General features: G+C 44.8%; 1 protein-coding gene across 10 annotated transcripts in view; it reads left to right on the top strand.

The window, feature by feature from the left end:
- ADGRB2 (adhesion G protein-coupled receptor B2) overlaps positions 1–18,591 on the top strand; it is a 165,611-nt gene that overhangs the window by 94,314 nt on the left and 52,706 nt on the right. For 9 of the 10 annotated variants that reach the window (XM_081200011.1, XM_081200012.1, XM_081200010.1 and 6 more), the window contains 10 exons: positions 6,259–6,423; positions 8,758–8,859; positions 11,654–11,760; positions 12,625–12,819; positions 13,953–14,021; positions 14,100–14,208; positions 14,801–14,947; positions 15,924–15,999; positions 16,106–16,208; positions 17,131–17,174. In XM_081200011.1, the coding sequence (XP_081056137.1) occupies positions 6,259–6,423; positions 8,758–8,859; positions 11,654–11,760; positions 12,625–12,819; positions 13,953–14,021; positions 14,100–14,208; positions 14,801–14,947; positions 15,924–15,999; positions 16,106–16,208; positions 17,131–17,174 (1,117 nt within the window). The remainder of the gene's footprint in view (positions 1–6,258; positions 6,424–8,757; positions 8,860–11,653; positions 11,761–12,624; positions 12,820–13,952; positions 14,022–14,099; positions 14,209–14,800; positions 14,948–15,923; positions 16,000–16,105; positions 16,209–17,130; positions 17,175–18,591) is intronic. The other variant, XM_081200016.1, reaches the window with a different exon arrangement.

Genomic DNA, 18,591 nt, shown 5'->3' with positions numbered 1-18,591 from the left:
TCGTCCATCAAATTCACACCTTTCCTAATTTTGCGATGCAGTTCCCCAACCAAGCAGTGTTTACAAAAAATACATATATTGGGGGAAGTGTGCCTAAAAAGAAATATTTTAGTAAAAATAACATACAAAAATACATTATATTATTATAAATCGCTTGCAAAAATGTGTACGTTAGTCAAAACTGCATACCACATGAGCTTATTGGGAGAAATTCGTACAAAAACACTGAAGAATTTTCATGAGGATTTAAAACAAAATTTGCAAACTTCTGCTGAAATGAGGAGAATTGAATTTAAGATAAGAAAAATGAGAAACTTAGTCAACCAATATTGACTGATCCTTCCATTCCTAGCCCTCGCCAACAGGACTGGGGCTTCTTCTTTTTGCAGGTGACCAAAGCAATCTCTGTTCTTATTAATTGGTTTTTAAATTTGCAAACCTGCTTCAGACTCTGGGATGTTCATAGTTTACAATACTTCACATAGTAAATATGACAGAAGCAAGACTTGAACTCTGACCTCCCTGATCTAATTCTGACTTGCTATCTATGAGATCAATCCTATGGCCGATTTACTGCAATTTTCATTACAGTTCAAGAAATGGGTTGGCTAGCGCACACTGCTGGTTGTTGTGACAATAAAATGGTGGCTGGACGGAACCATTTACACTGCCTTGACCTCCTTGGGGGAAAGGTGGGCTTTGAAATGAAGAAGTATGAGAAGCTCTCTGCATAATGGTTCTGCTATGCCTTTGAATTTCAACATTGCCTTTCCTGCTCATACTGGCTCAGCCTTTAAGCAAAAAGGTTTCACTGGACAAAGAGCTCTTGACATTTAAATGCTGCATAACAGCATCTCGGATGGACAGGCGGACCAAAAAGAGTAAAACAGTATCATGGGTGCTGCTATCTATACGTTGCTTCTTTGTGACCTTGAGCCCCGGCTGTATCTATTGGGCACAGTTTCTCATGCTGACCTTTAAAGATGGCCCCAAAGAGGATCTGAGTATGCAGAAAGACAGGAACCCAGTTGAGGTGGGTGGTTTGGTTGGCTCATGGAGGAATTGCCAGTGGGCTGCCTCTGGGAGCAAAACTTTTGCCCAGCCCAGATAGGCTCAAGCATAGTTTTAAATACAGAGAATCAGGGATTGACAGCAAGTTCCAGTGGTAAAAGCCTTATTCTGCCTACTGCAGGCATGAGCGTGGGGTGGGCTTGCCAAGTTCAAGTGTTCTTCCATTTTAAAAAATGAAACAAAACTCATTGAACATACAGAACATGATGTGCTATCAGGCTGTGTGCTAGGAGTTTGTCTCTCCATTGGAGGGGGGGCCACACCTGAATCCTGAAATGCCTAGGAAAAGGGCAATAGCACTGACAGAGGAGATGCGATTTAAACGCAGAAGGAAAGACAAGCTGGTGCTGTGTAGAGGAGGCTGGAGCAATCGTTCCCCAACTGTGCCAGACGAGAGCTGTTATTGTGTCCCTGATAAATGCATTTGCGGGGCTCAACAGTGTGCCTGCCATGCCTTCTATGCTACCTTCATAAAGGTCTCAGCAAATACCCTCTCAAAAATTCACAATGAACCAGAGACTGTTTGCTTTTCCTGCTGTTTGCACTGGCTCAGCCTCTCCTCCACTGAACATGTCCACATTGCACTGGATGTCCATCCTTCCATTCTGAGCAGATGAGAGGTGCAAAGAGCTTCCCTCCATGAGCAAACATGGATGTTAGAACCTCTCTCTCCATTAATGGGGTGGCCACTGAGGGGCATGTTTGCACATGTGGTCTTCTCCAGGGTTTATTCTAAGCTCCCCCCACCCCACTGCATAAGCAGGCAGAACACTTCCCACTCACAAACTTTCTGTACCTGAAAGAAATAACATGAAAGAGGAAAGAGAAAATAAGAATCTACAGAGAAAGAGACAAGAAGAATAAATAACAGAGAATGGAGGACAAACAGGAAATTTGGAGAAATGAAAAAGATAGTGAGGGAGCAAGAAAACAGAGGTGCCTTGAAAAGAATCCCTCCTCGTTATTTTGAGGAAGATATTATCTCCCTTCCTTAACCTGTATTGATTCCCTTTCCCCACAAAGCATAACTGAAGCTGTGCTCTCACCAGAAATGACTTGAATTTGCCTCCTATTACAAAACAGCTGTAAAATATGATGGAGATTCTATACTGAGGGTTAATGGAGCACCTTCACAAAATGGCTGCTCAAAGACAAAAAAGTTGTTACCTCTAACCCATGTATTATTTTCAACACTGTCTGGAATAAGGCCTAGGACACAAACGTATTAATATCAATGTATCTGTCTGTCCTTGAGTCTGTCTGGGGCTTCAGTTTGCCTTGTGCTTCTTGCCCTGCCTATTCCATCCTGTAAAGCCTTGCAATTTGTGGGGCCTGGCAGAGGAAGGGAGAGAGGCCTTCTTGTGTCAGTCTGGGAGTCTCTAAGGTGAAATGAACTTTCCAGAAGTCTTTAGTATTAGAGATGAGTCATCTTCAAGGATTAGTTTTCCATGGCAGGGGAAGAACAAAATACTGTCAAACAGAAACAAAGCTCCAGGAATCTTAGGAACTGTTGTGTGACCCATAGGACAGGGCCTGTCCTCTGTTGCATCTACTGTTATGATCAGCAATAGAAAATGGAGGGGTTAGAGAAAGAAGAACAAGGAGCCTCCACAAAGAGTTGAAAGGACATTCTTTAGCTCTGATTTCTGTATTGAAGGAGGGTGGACTAAATGACCCTTTGAGTTCCTTCCAACCCTACAAGTCTGATTATGTGAGACTGGCAGGACTTGCCAAGCTTCCTGTTGAAATATAGAGAACTAGCTATGCTACCAGGTTTAAGTTCTGCTGAAAGACCGAGCAGCAAGGAGTCACGTCAAGGCCTGAGGAGAACTGCAGCAGATGGAGACAGCTTTGGAACCACAGTTTGCTGAATACTGATTTGCACCACTTTCCCATAGAAAATAGTTTCTTGCTGGCTGAGACAAACACATAGTTTGTGTCTGTAGGGATGTTTAGATAGAGACAAAGGAGGGAAATTAGTTATACTGCTTTCTTTTAACCTATGCATTCAATTCAGCCACCCCAGATGCCAATATTCTGTATATGCTTTCAACATAAAACTTCCTTTTGCCAAGACAGTTGTGGTAGCACTTTGTACAAGAATGAAGAAATATCCAGCTAAGGCTGTTGGTGCAAAACCAGCTCCCATGCAGCACTTCCTGGTGGCACCCAACAATTTACCACCTTGTGCATCATACACCTCCTACCAACCAGAGGCGAAGCTAGCTGCTCCAGCACCCAGAGCGGTGCACATGCTGTGCACCTGGGGGAAGGGCAAGCATCTGGGGGGGGGCACCTCCCACTGCGAGCATCCCAGGGGGGCAGGGGGCAATGTCACCCCACCTCAGGGATGACACCTGGGGTGTGCTGCACCCACTGCACCCCCTTCCTCTGCCAGTGCTACCAACACAAATTTTGTAGCTATGTTTTAGGGTGTGGTTTTGTTTTTCCCTCAGAGCAAAACTACTCACATCCTCCAGTCCCAGACAATTTGGCCATCTTGAATCAAAATAAATTTTTAACATACTCAGCATAATGTGAAAGGGGGCCCAATGACACAACTGTGTGATCTTTTGTTCTGTGTTTGTTTTGTGGTGATATATAATGATTTTATATCTATATATATTGTTTAAGTAAAGTTCAAGATGGGTCAATAAATAACAACAACAACAATAATAATAATAATTTTTATTTATACCCCGCCCTCCCCAGCCAAGGCCAGGCTCAGAGCGGCTTACAAGCAATAATAAAAACAAGTTGAATGATTACAACTTAAAAACAAAATTAAAATACAACATTAAAATATTGAAACATTAAAATATTAAAATGTAGCCTCCTCGCAGGAGGAGAAGGAAAAGAAAAAAGAAAGAGAGGGAGGGAATCAAATTGGCTCCAAGCCAAAGGCCAGGCGGAACAACTCTGTCTTACAGGCCCTGCGGAAAGAAATCAGATCCTGCAGGGCCCTGGTCTCATGAGGCAGAGCGTTCCACCAGGCGAGAGCCAAAGGTGAAAAGGCCCTGGCTCTGGTTGAAGCTAATCTAACTTCCTTAGGGCCCGGGACCACTAGGGTGTTGCTATTTATGGACCTTGAGGCTCTCTGTGGGGCATACCGGGAGAGGCGGTCCCGTAGGTATGAGGGTCCTAGGCTGTGAAGGGCTTTAAAGGTCAAAAGCAGCACCTTAAATCTGACCCTGTACTCCACCGGGAGCCAGTGCAGCTTGAAAAGCACTGGATGAATATGCTCCCATGGCAGAGACCCCATGAGGAGCCTCGCTGCAGCATTCTGCACCCGCTGGAGTTTCTGGGACAGCTTCAAGGGCAGCCCTGCGTAGAGCGAATTACAGTAGTCAAGCCTGCAGATGACCGTCGCATGGATCACTGTGGCCAGGTCGGGGCGGGAAAGGTAAGGGACCAACTGCTTGATGCAGCGAAGGTGGAAAAATGTCGCCTTGGCTGTTGGAGTAACTTGCGCCTCCATGGAAAGGGAGGCGTCAAGGATTACACCCAAACTCTTAACGGAAGGCAATGGCACTAATTGGGCCCCCTCAAGAGAAGGGAGTTGGTCCCTCATCCCCATGCCATCCCGACCCAGCCATAGGACCTCTGTCTTTGAAGGATTTAGTTTCAATCGGCTCCCACGAAACCATCCAGCCACAGCTTCCAAGCATCTGGTCAGTGTGTTCGGGGCCGAGTCAGTGTGGATATCAGCAGATAGAGCTGAGTGTCATCAGCATATTGGTGACAGCCCAGCCCAAAGCTCCGGATAATCTGGGCAAGGGGGCGCATAAATGTGTTTGACTAGTCAAGTAATTGGTCCCATAATACACGATTGAGACAAGGTTATGAAGATTTGAAAGGAACCAGCATACATCTTCATTTTCTGTTTCTTTTTATCTTTTCTCATCTACGTTTTTTAGAATCTACCCAACTCCTTGTTAAATCCCATATACTCAACTGTGCAAAAGCTTATTTCGCCCTGAACACCTTTTTGACATTGCAGAAAACCTGTCTAGCTGCTCATTAGAAAAAAAAAAAACTTTGGTCCTGTCTCCTTTTCTGCTCTTTGGACATGGCAGTCATTTTGTGTAATGCCAACGCTCCATGAGAGCTATTGTGTGATACTTTATCATGATACTTTAAATGCCCCCACTGGCTCAAAAAGGTTGGCAAACCCTGCAATAATGAGAAAAGGCTCCTCCATGCCCAAAGTATATACCCATAAATGAATCTGCCCACTGTGTCTCTGAAGGGTTTCCTGTGCCAGCCTAGCTTCCTTCCAATCTGCTTCTGTCATACGTGAGCAATCTACTGCACCTCTATATTAGGTAATATTGGATCATCCCTGATGCAGAGAGGCAATAGAATTACCCACCTGTGGAAGAGGCCTCCCACTGTTTCTCTGAGTGAGTCACTGGAAGAAGGCAAGGCCAGAGCAATCAGTCTCCAGTGGAGGCAGGAGATTCTGGGCCATTCAGTCAAGAGGCAATGATCTCTCAGAGGATGCATGCTTAGAACAAGGACTCACACAGAAACTAAGGTGTGGCTCCACTCCTTCAAGGATGGGCAATTCTTGCACAGCCTTTTTGGTGGTAGATGATGAAGTGTGCTTCCAGTTTTAAATCAAGGAAAGTGTGCCTCTGCTATCAACAGAAATTTGGGAAATTGGAGGCTTTTGTGCTGGCTTTGAATGTGGGAAACCTGGATCCAGATCTGGCTAGCTGGCTGCTTGTTGGTTTGAGGTGGGTTTCGGTTCTTGATGTGGTATTGTATCTTACTGCATTTGGTAGCAAGGCACATTAAACCCTGCAACTCAAGCTGGTTGAAATCTGCAGGATTCAGAACCTTGAAAGAAACTTGCCTCCTGAGGAATGAAAATGAATTCCATTTGTTAAAGGGCACCCTTGCGGTCATGGCCTGGTTGGGAAGGGGAGAGGGGCATTTTAGCTTAAATGAGATCTGAATTATTGATAAATGCGTTTAATCATCTGTGGAATATTTGATTAAAGTAATTATCAGCCGGCACAGTTGCATCCCAATGATAAAGAAGGACTTCTTCTATCTCCTTGCCATTCTGTCAAGTCCTCCAGCTAATATGACTCTAAATTGGGAGGGTGTGAGAGAGACTGAGAGTGAGAGATGGTTTAGAAAGGTCTACTAATTCTTCCTTTCTGCTCCCCTGAACTGAAGCTGATAGCAAGTGGGGCCCATGGAACCACTGGAGTTTGTGCTCCAAGACGTGCGATACGGGCTGGCAGAGACGCTTCCGCATGTGCCAGGGGACTGGCGTGCAAGGCTACCCATGCGAGGGCAGTGGGGAGGAAGTCAAGACATGCAACGAGAAGAAATGCCCAGGTAACTGGCCTTGCTGCCTGGTCGAGTCCTTCCCAGGTAGCGCTCTACCAGACATCCCAGTTTGTTCTGCAAAGTGACAAGAGGTCCTTGCCTTTCCTCTAACAAAAGGATTCATTCATTCATTCATACTAAAATGACTCAGCCTCATTGTGTCATGTGAGCAGCCTATCCTTCCATTGGTCCTTCACTTTTTCTGCCCACCCACCGCCCCTAACAGGGTGTGCTGCCCATCTGCAATTTGTATCTTTGTATATCACCTCTCCATTTGGTTTGTGTTGCCCATCTCTCAGTTCCCTTCCCCCAACCCCTCCCCACAGCTCTATATTATCAGGTTACCAGACTGATTTACAAATCAGTCCCCTGACAAAATCCACCCATTCCGACTGAAGTTGAAAAGTGTCCCCAGATTCATTGGGGGGAAAAATCTGGTAACCTTACTATATCAGGGTTTCTGGGAAGATGAATTAACCTAGTGAGCCACCTAGGACTGTGTGGGCCCAGGCTGCTAAGGAAGAGAAGGTAATAAAGAGGCAAGGCATTCATGTTTTGTGATTGACAGACATCATGAAGGCCCTAGATTTGCAGGATCTGATATGATTTCTAGGATCATGGTTTTTGGCTTCTATCTGGTCAATAGAGCAAGTCCCAGAAGGCCAAGGGTTCAAGTATGCTCTCCATTCCTGGTTCTGACAGTCTGGTTGTTTTTTTCCCTTAAGTACAGCAAACTCTCTTATCCAAAAAGTCTATCAAAATGCATGCATGCATGCATTCCTCAAAAAAAATAGTGTGGTTTTGCTCACTTGATACAGACATACACCTGCTATGCTGAACAAACCATCCACTCACACATCAGCCTGTTCACATTTCATCAACTATGGATTCAGCTGAGTTCCCACTGAAAGGCAAACCTACCTAATACAGCTTTCTGAAACAATATGCAAACCAAAACACAACCACTGTTTGGAATTCACAGGTCTTTGAATTTTGCAATGTAGCTCACCACCCAACTTATGTATGCAAAAATGCATATACTGGGGTGAAACGTGCATAGAACTGCATATATGTGAAGAAACATCATGTTAGGCATAATTGCATGGAAAAATGTGTATATGAGGAGAAATGAACACTAAAATGCTGATTAAAAAGGAGGTTATCTAACTCCTGTTTGTTTAACAATAGCAGCAAAGCTCCCCTTCCACCCTAAATTAGGTTGCTACAAAGAACAAAACTAGGAGTGGGGTTCTATGAGAGATAAAATTATAAACTCAGTTCTGCTGCTGAAAATGCTGTTCCTGAATTCACAGTCTGTCTCACACTCCTAAGCTGTTCAGCTGATGCCCTCTTTTCAGTGGCTACTAGTCATGATGACTCCAAATAGCCATCATGGCAGAACAATAGCAGGAGAGGTTTCATGGAAGGCACTCATTTCCTTCTTGTGGACTTCCCAGAGTAGGGTATGCCATTTTAGGAAGTGAAGGTTAATTTTTTGCAAATTTCTTCAGTGAGGGGATCATAAAAAAAATATGTTTTTGGGTGTGAGGAATCTGCTATTATTTTTGTGATTAAACAACATTTAGAATCATAGAATCATAGAGTTGGAAGAGACCACAAGGGCCATCGAGTCCAACCCCCTGCCAAGCAGGAAACACCATCAGAGCACTCCTGACATATGGTTGTCAAGCCTCTGCTTAAAGACCTCCAAAGTAGGAGACTCCACCACACTCCTTGGCAGCAAATTCCACTGTCGAACAGCTCTTACTGTCAGGAAGTTCTTCCTAATGTTTAGGTGGAATCTTCTTTCTTGTAGTTTGGATCCATTGCTCTGTGTCCGCTTCTCTGGAGCAGCAGAAAACAACCTTTCTCCCTCCTCTATGTGACATCCTTTTATATATTTGAACATGGCTATCATATCACCCCTTAACCTCCTCATTTAAGTCTATGTTTGATTAAGAAACACATAAACTGCTTTTGGAAAACCAAATAATTTTAATTTTGCCTTCTGAAAATGTCACGTACTGCTAAATAACAACAATAACGATGATGATGGTTATGATAATAATAATGATAATGATAATAACAACTGCAAGTAATTGGTAATCATTTTTAATGGTTTCTATTGTACACACATTTACTTACCAAGCAAAACTATTCTATTAATTTAACCGAAATATCTTTAGAATTCCCAAGTCATGTTACAGCTATTTAGCACCCCTCATTTCTGCAATTTGAAAGTTGGAAAATTCAACTTTTCCCAGGGGGCATCTGGTTGCTAGACTAGATAGGCTTTTGGTCTGATCCAACAACATCAAGGCTCTTCTTGTGTTCCTCCCACAGCCTACCATGAAATGTGCAAAGACGAGTATGTGATGTTGATGACTTGGAAGAAAGCTGCTGCTGGTGAGATTGTCTACAACAAATGCCCATCCAATGCTACAGGTAGGCAGCTGCATGGGTGGGGATACACATTTTTTAAACAGAATGCATGGGTGGGGATACACATTTTTTAAACAGAATGAAGCCTTGCGGATGACAGACAGCAAGATGAAAGGAAGTGACCTGCAGGTCTACCTGCCAACATGAGTTTCCTGCTGAGAACTCAAGGCACTGCCACTTCATAAGCCATGTCTGCACTAGCTAAGCAGATGTCAGCTACATGGTTCTGCCCTGGTTTGTACTGCAAGATGATTGGCTTCTTCAGTCCCAAAAGTAGAACTGTCCCAAGGTAGTTGCTAACCCCCCTGTGATATTCTTTACTGAATCCTTCACCAACCTAGTGCTCTCCAGATGTTTTGGACCACAACTCCCATGGGAGTTGTAGTACAATAGCATTCAGAGGGCACCAAGTTGGCAAGGCTATCTTGGTACAATAACAATGAATAACTCTTGGGAACTCCCCAGTTCTTGGGCATTGCCCTGCATTTCATTCTTCACCCATGTTGATCTTAATATTAAAGAAATCAGATTGCACACACGTTTACCTCCTCATTAAAACCAAAACCTCTTTCCAGCTTCCTTTGCAAAATTTTCACAGAGCCTTGTATTTTGCAAGCCTCCAATGAATATGTCTTTTTGAATATTCCCTCTGCTCCCCTTGCAGATTTGTGGGCACTTGCAAATTTAGCAGCTTTGAAAAAGGCACAGATCTGGCTGCATGCAATTTCTACATTATTGGGGTTTCTTAATGGAAAAAAAACACTACTACTTGAAATAATAGCTCAGTTGCTAAGGGAGAAAGAAGCCCACACTGAAATAGAATGCAGTGTGCAAGGCTTGTCCGCAGCACTGCATATGGGGAAGCCAGGAGCATCGCATACTATAAAATAATTAGATGGTGCTGGAGGCCTGACCTCTTTGGGTCTGGAGTTCATGTCTGTGCCATGGTCTGCTATTAAAGGTACAATATTTTAAATGTTTTTATTCAAGCCCCATAATAAGCACATTTACAAACATAGTTGGAAAGAGAGGGGGTGTTTTTGGATGGGGAGAGGGGTTTAAAGATAACAGTCTTCAAGATGAATGGTGAGGAGCAGGACAGGGCCAAGGGATGTAAGGATTTGCAAAATGTTTACCCAAATGAACTTCGTCTGGGGAGCAGCAGAGCAGAGTGTGCAAAGACCTGGCATCCAAGGCCTGTTGCTCATGCTAGGGTTAAAGGCAGCGAGGTGTTTTTCTCATTTTTTAGGTGTGTCGGCTCCAGGCTGGCATAGCTGAGAAGCTCAAGAACCAGACCTTTGCATTTTACAACAGGTCTTTACAACTATTCAAATAGATCAGGACTGTAGAGCCTGGGGACATCAAAACGTCCTTTTCTGGCACCTGAGAAACAATGTGGGCACCAGGGGGAGTTCCATGAGTGGGATGCTGGTGGGAGCTCTGTCTTTAACATCAGAATTAGATGAAGCTCTTCAGGTGGTAAATCTGCATTTAGGGGTGATAGTGGGCTGGGTGAGGACCATAAACTGAAGTCTAATCCTGACAAGATGGAGGTGCTATGGATTGGTGGTTCTTGGGTCCAAGGACTGAGTGATCAGCCTCTTCTGGATATGGTTGCACTCCTTCTGAAAGGCCAAGTTTGTAGGCTCTGAGTGCATTCCTTGAGTCTACCTTGTTGCTAGAGGCTCAGTTGGCTGCAGTGTTGTGTGACTGTTTCCAACTCCATCTAATTGGCCAGCTGCGGCTGCTCTTAAACTCTTGATAGCTTGGCCATAATAATCCATCCCCTAATAATCTCCAGACTTGATTATTGTAATATGCTCTATGTGGGGCTGCTCTTAAAGATGCCCCAGAGATTGCATGAGATCACACACCAGTCTTGACAGATCTGCACTGCTTGTTTCTGTAACTGCACCGGCTGCCAAGCTCAGTTCCGAGTGCTAGTCTATAAAACCCTAAACGGTTTGGGAATACACACCCTAGTTCATGGGTTGAGAGCTGTTGGGGCAACCTCTGTGGCTAAAGTCAGAATCATAGGGCCTTCTCAGTCGAGAGTCCTCCAATAGTGGAACATACTTCCGGAGGAGATTTAGGCTAGGGTTGCCATATTTCAAACAGTGAAAATCCAGACGGAAAAGTTGTTGAGCTTTTTGTTGTTGTTGAGCTTTTTGGGCAAAATTGCTTTAAAAAATCTGTTTTGAAGCTATTTTTATGGGGAAATGGCAAAAATGACACCGCCAACATGGGCTACCATATATCTGGATTTTCCCAGACATTTCCGCAATTTCTGCCAGGACACTGCTGCTGACTGCAGTATTCCAGATATATCTGTATGGCAACCCTAATTTAGGTTGTCACTGAACTGATGAGCTTTCAGTATTAGGCAAAAATATTTCTTTTTTGTGTGTTTCATTGTTTTGCCAGAGCTGCTGAAGTTCAATTTGTTTTAAGATAGTCATTCTGACAAAGGTAGGAAGAGGTAGATTGCTTTTTAGTTTGATTGTGTTGTACCTGGATGTGATGAGATTTACATAGTATGCTTATGATGACTTGCCTTGTGATGGATTTATGGTGAAGGATGGGATCCCAAAAAGTACATGCATTAAATATGCCTTACTGGGCAGTTTGTGAGCCTAAAAGGACCACCAGACGCCCGTCTCCTCCAAAGTTCAGCCCATTTCCTGTTGCAAACACCCCCTTGTTTTGGGGTTCTTCCTGGGGACTGGCCTGGAGGTGGCTGGGCATTTGGGGGATCTTCAGCCACAAGTGCTACCTGTTGGTTTACCTTCTTTCCTAGGGTCTGCCAGCCGCCGGTGCTTGCTCAACTCCCAAGGTGTGGCTTTCTGGGGCACGCCCAGCTTCGCACGCTGCATCTCCCACGAGTACCGATACTTACATCTCTCAGTAGGTGCAGACTCTGGCTGGCAAACAGACCTTCTCTCTTCCCTTTTTATCCCTTTTGGCTACGGTCTCAGCCCTTTCCCTATCTTGTCTTTTTTATATATAAAAGGGGGGGGGGAGTTGGTGTAGGGGTGGGACAGGTGCTGCTAAGCATGGAAAGGGAGGGGTGCACAAACTGCACAGAAAATGCAGTAGGCAAAATCAGTTTAGGTGAATGCACTGATACTGATCAAATCAATTATGACTGATGCTGGTGTTTTCAGCGATGAGCTTGTTGGTGGGCAAGCATGTGTGTATGGATTTGCATTCTCCCCTGGCAAAGGTAGTGCAAAATGTGTTGGGGAAGTATTTAATTAAGTAATTATCACAGGAACATGCAATCCTTTGTGTGCCTGCTCAGAAACAAGCCCTTAGTCCCAGGATCTGCCTTATACTGATGTAGTCTGTTGACACGTTTATCTTCGTATTATCTGTACCAGCTTTCACCAGCTTTGTGCCCTCGAGATGTTTTGAGGTACAGATCCCATCAGCCCCAGCCAGCCAGCTGGCCATGCTTGCTGGGACTGATGGAAGTTATAAAGTCCAAAACACCTGGAGGGCACCGGGTGGGTGGAAACTGATCTGCATTGGCGGACCTGTTACAGGAAATCCTTTTTCACTGGCGTTCCTGGGGATTGAAACAGGAGCTTTGGGCATGCAAACCAGGTGTGCTGCTCTTCCACTGAATTACAATGGGCCTTGGCTAGAGATTCCTCTGCTCAGGGTCTCTCAATGTAAGCCTAATGGCACACAGATCCTACTCCATCCCTGGCCTTATCTTTCTCCATCTCTTTCTCTCTCTTCCCACACTCCTCCATCTGATCAAAGCTCCGAGAGCATTTGGCCAAGGGGCAGCGCATGCTGGCGGGTGAGGGAATGTCTCAGGTGGTCCGTGGCCTGCTGGAGCTTGTAGCCCGGAAGACGTACTACAGCGGAGACCTGCTCTTCTCAGTGGAGATCCTGCGCAATGTCACAGACACTTACAAGAGAGCCACCTACATCCCTTCCTCAGATGATGTTCAGGTACCATTCTGGATGGGAAAGATGCAGTTTCAAGGCACACGTGTCGCAGGGCCATTGTAACAAAAAGGGGCTTGTTTGCCTCACTATATGACAGAGAGTCAGGGATGGACAAATCATCCAATTTCCTGTTAGTGTCAGTTTTCCATGTGTTCAGTCATGAGTTCATCCTGTCTCTTTTTCTATGATTAAAACACACAAAAATGCACATTTAAATATTTTCTCCTAAAAATTCATTTTTGTCTTCATTCCCCACCCCCACCCCCTAAAAAGGCAAATTTTGAGCCAAAAATTCCATCACAAAAATTTTACAGACCAAAAGAGTAACTGTGTTATAATTTGCATTTTAGTCTAAGAAATGCAAATTAGGTCAAGTCACTGAAAATTCAGTGACCCACTGAAATGCAGACCAGACAAAATAGTCCAGTATCCCTAATAGGCAGTAGTAGCAACAAGAAGCCATGAATCCAGATGTCTTTCAAACAAAACCAAATTCTTCCACAAGAAAGGCAATATTCTGTGACTTGCATAACTTTTTGCAGATCAAACAGGCTGGCAGAGATCTGCTTATTTTGCATTAAGTGACTTGTGGCAGTTGTGTTCCTCCTCTTACCGCTAGAAACTCTGCTTAGCTATTCCCTGTGCCTTGAGATTTTGCCAGGTGCTGCCTGCACAGTTTCACACTCATCCCTGCGCACTTAGGCTTCTTCCCTCTCCCCTGCCAAAAGCTGGATTTTGAGGAGAATTGCCTAATGTAATTTACCAACTGCAAAATGTTGAGGTTATGGATGTTCCTGCTGAGCTGAATCATTTAATACACACATGGTGATATCAGCTAATATTTCATATGAACATTTTAGCAGAAAGAAAAACAAAAGAAAAACAGTGTTCATGAGTAGCAGTATTTCTCAAGAGGGCTCCTGCCTACCCACAAGATCAATTTTGAATACAGCATCCTTCGCCAACCTGATACTCTCCAGATGTTTTTGACTACATCTTTGATTAACTCCAGCCAGCAATGTGCCGGAGCTAATTGGAGCTGTAGTCCAAAGCATCTGCAGGGTGCCAGGTTGGTGAAGGTTGACAGCTGGAGCCTTCCCAGCACCTGCACTTCAACCTCTCCTCTGCTCCCACAGCGGTTCTTCCAAGTCGTCAGTTACATGGTGGATGCGGAAAACAGGGAGAAGTGGGAAGATGCACAGCAGGTGAGCTGACATGCCTTGTGTGCGGGGCTAGGCTGTGGGGACCCCCAGCCTGTGTTAACATCTCCTTCTGCCTCACAGGTCATGCCTGGCTCTGTGCTCCTGATGAAGGTGGTGGAGGATTTCATCCACCTGGTCGGAGATGCACTCAAGGCCTTCCAGAGTTCCCTCATCGTCACGGACAACTTGGGTGAGTGGCTGGAAGAGAATGGAGGGATGGCTTCCTTGTTTGGTTGTTGGGAAGGGAATAGGGCAGGGTGGTTGTACACCAAGTCCACAGTCCTAGAGGTTGTGTCTGCTTATCCAGGGTCCCTGAGGTCACTAGCTAGACCTTCTTGAGCATGGTGGTGAGAAGGCAGCAACTTCCATCCAGTCCTGCATTCATTGCAATCAGCTCTGCCTCCATTCCACTACAGTTCAGCTTCTACTACAACCCACATCTTGTCTCACTATCCACTGGGGCCAAAACTAATGTGATTGATTACATCATTAATTTACAGGCATTTCAATGGAAGGGGAAGGTCAAAAGCACTACAATGTAATTATTTAGGTAATGTTCACAGACTTAAAAAACGATAGGGAATACCACTCGTATTCACTTGCAGTCAAGGGGGCTCTGAGTCCACTGTCCCCACTGTCCCAATTAGCATACTACGCTTGGTCCCTCCACCACTGAGGCTCTAGAGGTCTGGAGTGTTGGCAGAGGGGCAAAATGAGTTCCCCCCACAATACCCAGTAGCGACACCCTCCCCTCCCCACTTTCTTTCTCCCACCCTTGGCAGTAATCAGCATCCAGAGAGAGCCGGTTTCTGCTGTCTCCAGTGACATCAACTTCCCCATGAAGGGGCGGCGTGGAATGAAAGATTGGGCCCGCCACTCTGAGGATAAGATCTTCATCCCCAAGGAAGTGCTCAGCCTCTCCTCATCTGGTATGTGGTCTGTGTCCGTGTGTGTTGGGGAAGGGCTACGGCTCTGTGGTAATGCATCTAGGTCCCAGGTTCAGCCCCTGGTATCTCCAGGTAGGGCTGAGAGAGAGACTCCTAAATCACTGGGGAGTTGTGTAAAAGCCTAGCAGCCAGTGTAGACAATACTGAGCTTGATGGAACAATGGTCTGGCTTGGTATAAAGCAACTTCCTATGTTCCCACGCCCCTGTACTGTTCTGTGACCCTGGAATTTGGGAGCCTCTTAGATCTCTCGTTCTATCTCTGGATTTTAAACATTCTTTGAAGAGCGAGCTAAGAGAGCCTGGATTCTTCCTGAAGAGAAAGGGGCACAGCTCACACACTTGGTACACAAGAAGCCTCAGATTATATGCATGACCTCTCCAGGTGGGGCAGGAAAAGGCTCCAGGATTATACCCCAGAGAGCCACTACCTGTCAGTGTAAATAATACTGACCTTGTGGTAACAATGGAATGGCTGTAGCTTAGAGCATGTGATTTGCATGCAAAATATTCCAGGGTAAAACTGGGGATGTTCCCTGCCTGAAACCCTGCAAAGCTGCCAATCAGTGTGGAGACTACAGAGCCAGATGAACCAATGGCCTGACTTGGAATGGGGTGGAGTGTGAGCAGCCGTTTCAGCACTCCCTTTCCTGTACATCTGTGTGAGGAGAATGAGAATCTCAGGAGAGTTGGGGTGTAACAGCCTGCAGACCTCGTCATATTCCCATATTCCCAGTATGGGAGCATAACTGAACCATAGTATAAAATGTGGCCAACCTTAACAAGCTTAATTCAAGCACGTGCCAAACCAAATTACCTTGCCCAGAGCTAGCTCATTCCAGTTCAAGCCCAAATGAGCTCCCCCCATCAACTAGTATGAGCTGGTCTAGAACTGTCTCTAATCACAACCTACTGTAAATCAATACTGTTCTTTCCTCCCTCCCCCATATTTCTCTGCAGAAACAGATGAATCATCTTATTTTGTCATTGGTGCCATCTTGTATCGCACATTGGGATTAATCCTGCCTCCTCCTAGGTGAGTGGCTGTGGAGGTGGCATGTGGAAGGGGTATGTGCATGACATCACACACTCAAATGCCAAAAGGATTGCTTGCAAACAACCTGTTTCTCTTCCACCCACAGAAGTCCCCTGGCTGTCATGTCCAAAGTTCTCACGGTGACAGTGAAGCCCCCAACCAAGGCCATGGAGCCCTTGATCATGGTGGAGTTGTCCCATATCATCAATGTAAGTGGTATAAGGTTCTCCTGTGATAGTGCCCATACCCATTACTGCCCGCCCTTCACTATGAGGTCCAAGGGGAAATCACATCAATGTGAAATGCAACATTTAAAACACTCTAAAACAAATTTAAGTCACAAGTAGAGTGTGTCCTAAAATACATGTCTTTCAAGAGACAGCATGAAGAGGTGTCTCTTCAGCATACAACAAAAGCTGGATAATGAAGGTGACTTGTGTTCCCCTCAAACATAGTTGGTACAAAATACCCACAATCACAGAATTTCAAGTAGAGAACAGCCTTGGGTTTCAAGGGAAAGTGAATTTCCCTAATGAAAACAATATATGTCTGGCAAGGTAAGGGGAGACGTGCTCCCCCCCCCATTTGTCTTTGGGGGGTTGGTGGTCAGGGAGAAAAACAACAATTGTGGAACAAAAAGAATTATTAATAAACAGAGAAACGAGCACAAAAAGAAACAGCAACACAGTCTGGTATTTATTCCCTGTGCAATCTGAAAATATTTTTGTCAAGGGAAAATCCTCTTTAATAAGACTTCTCTGAAAAAGAAAAGAAAAATATTCCATGGTTCAATGTATTTTTGCTCAGCATGGCAGCTTCTTCCTCTTTTTAAAAAGTATTTATTAAGGAGTAAGAATTCTCCTTTGAATCAGATGATGAAGATCTTTCATTATTAAGGGTGTTTCTATCCCGCCCTTCAAACACTGGTCTTAGGGGAGCTGACAATAAGCCCTTCTGGAATGCAACCTTCTGAAATACATTGCGCATCTGGGCAGAGCTTTGCCCTTTTGAGGACAAAACCAAACCCCTCATAAGTAGCCACTGAAACCAGAAAATTATGTTCATTGTATTCACAATACCCAGTTTAGCCTTGCTGGCACATGACACCCAACTTCTCTGCGTTGTCCACAGGGCACCTCGCATCCACAGTGTGTGACCTGGGAGTACACCAAAGTGTAAGTACACTTCATCTTGCTATAGTGTGGGTTTGTGTAAGAGCACACATGCAGATGGTGGCACACCCATATGACTAAGAGAGGGGAAGCATCACTGATTTGGGTAGCAGGGAAGTCTCTAGTGCATAGGAATGTAGTTTGTGTGGGGACAGCTACAAGATGCATCTACACGGGTCACCCCTTGCAAACAGTCATTTTTAACCCACTGTTAATGTTATCCTATTTCTTCCATTTCTGTTTTGCCATTCCCACTCTCCTGGACACTAGATTCTCCCCCTGTGGCAGGAAGGAATACTAACTGGCAGGAGAGCATTGTGATAACACTCACCCCTGGCTAGGCACTACATTGTTACTCAAATCCAGGGGAATAGGCAAGTGGCTAATTGCACTTCTGAGTTGCAGATGTTGTCTTAGGGTAGCCCCATGAGCTGGATCCTACTGAATCTTTCCACTGTAGCTTTCTGTGACCATGTACTGAAGGTTTGACATCTGTAAAAGCCATCTTAGAAGTGTTGGGTCAGAGTCATTCTTTGCCTATGTTGCATGTTGGAAGGATTACAGTAGTTGGACCTTGGAGAAAGAAGGACGGATGTATGGGGAGCCTGTTTGAATTGAGAGGGTGAGAGTGAGAATATTGTTATGAACTCGAGACTGCAAGAAGCAAGACCTTTTGTCTCTGTCTTTCTCCTCTCTTACCTAATACATTCAGGATGGGATCTTTGTTCATCAGTGAGACCTGGTTGGCTGCGGCATCTGTGTTTGCTCAGATATGTTTTGTAATAGTATCACTTTAGGATGGAGGGCCATCAATATTGTCTCTGCCTGTGGATGTGGAATGACAGCAATCTGTAAAAGTATCTTGGCTCTTCAAAATTACCCAGTGGCTGGCTGTCTTGCCTACGAAGGAAGGTGTGCTCCTAGAATTTGAGGCCTGGAATAGTTTAGAAATTCTGTCGGCATTCTACCCTCCATGCTGCCTAATAGACTCCCTAGCTGAGTCCATCAGCTTGAAGGTTATGTTGAGATTGGCCAGACTCAATTTTCTGCTCATATGTGGTTTTCACAGGGTGACCTTCATTTAGGCTTTTTAGTTTAAGGGGGAAAGGCAAGTATAGTGGGACTTAATAGAGGCGTATAAAATTATGCACAGTGAGGAGAAAGTAGACAGATAGATCCTCTCACTTTTTCATGATACCAGAACTTAGGAGGAGCCAGTGAAGCTGAATGTTGGAAGATCCACAATGGTCCCAAAAAAGAACATCAGGAGTTTGCTACTATAAGAGTTAGTGATGGCTAAGGCTGCACAAGCAGCAGCAGCAGCACCCCCCAATTCAGTTCAGACCTTGATTTGTTGCCCTGATTTGCTTTGAATTGAGTATCCAGAAATCCAGAAATGTAAACCTTTGGTCCTCCCATA

This window comes from Podarcis bocagei (assembly GCF_964188305.1).
Source record: "Podarcis bocagei genome assembly, chromosome: 7".
NCBI lineage: Eukaryota > Metazoa > Chordata > Lepidosauria > Squamata > Lacertidae > Podarcis > Podarcis bocagei.
Note: the sequence above shows the minus strand (reverse complement) of the source record. Positions and strands in the feature narration are given on the sequence as shown.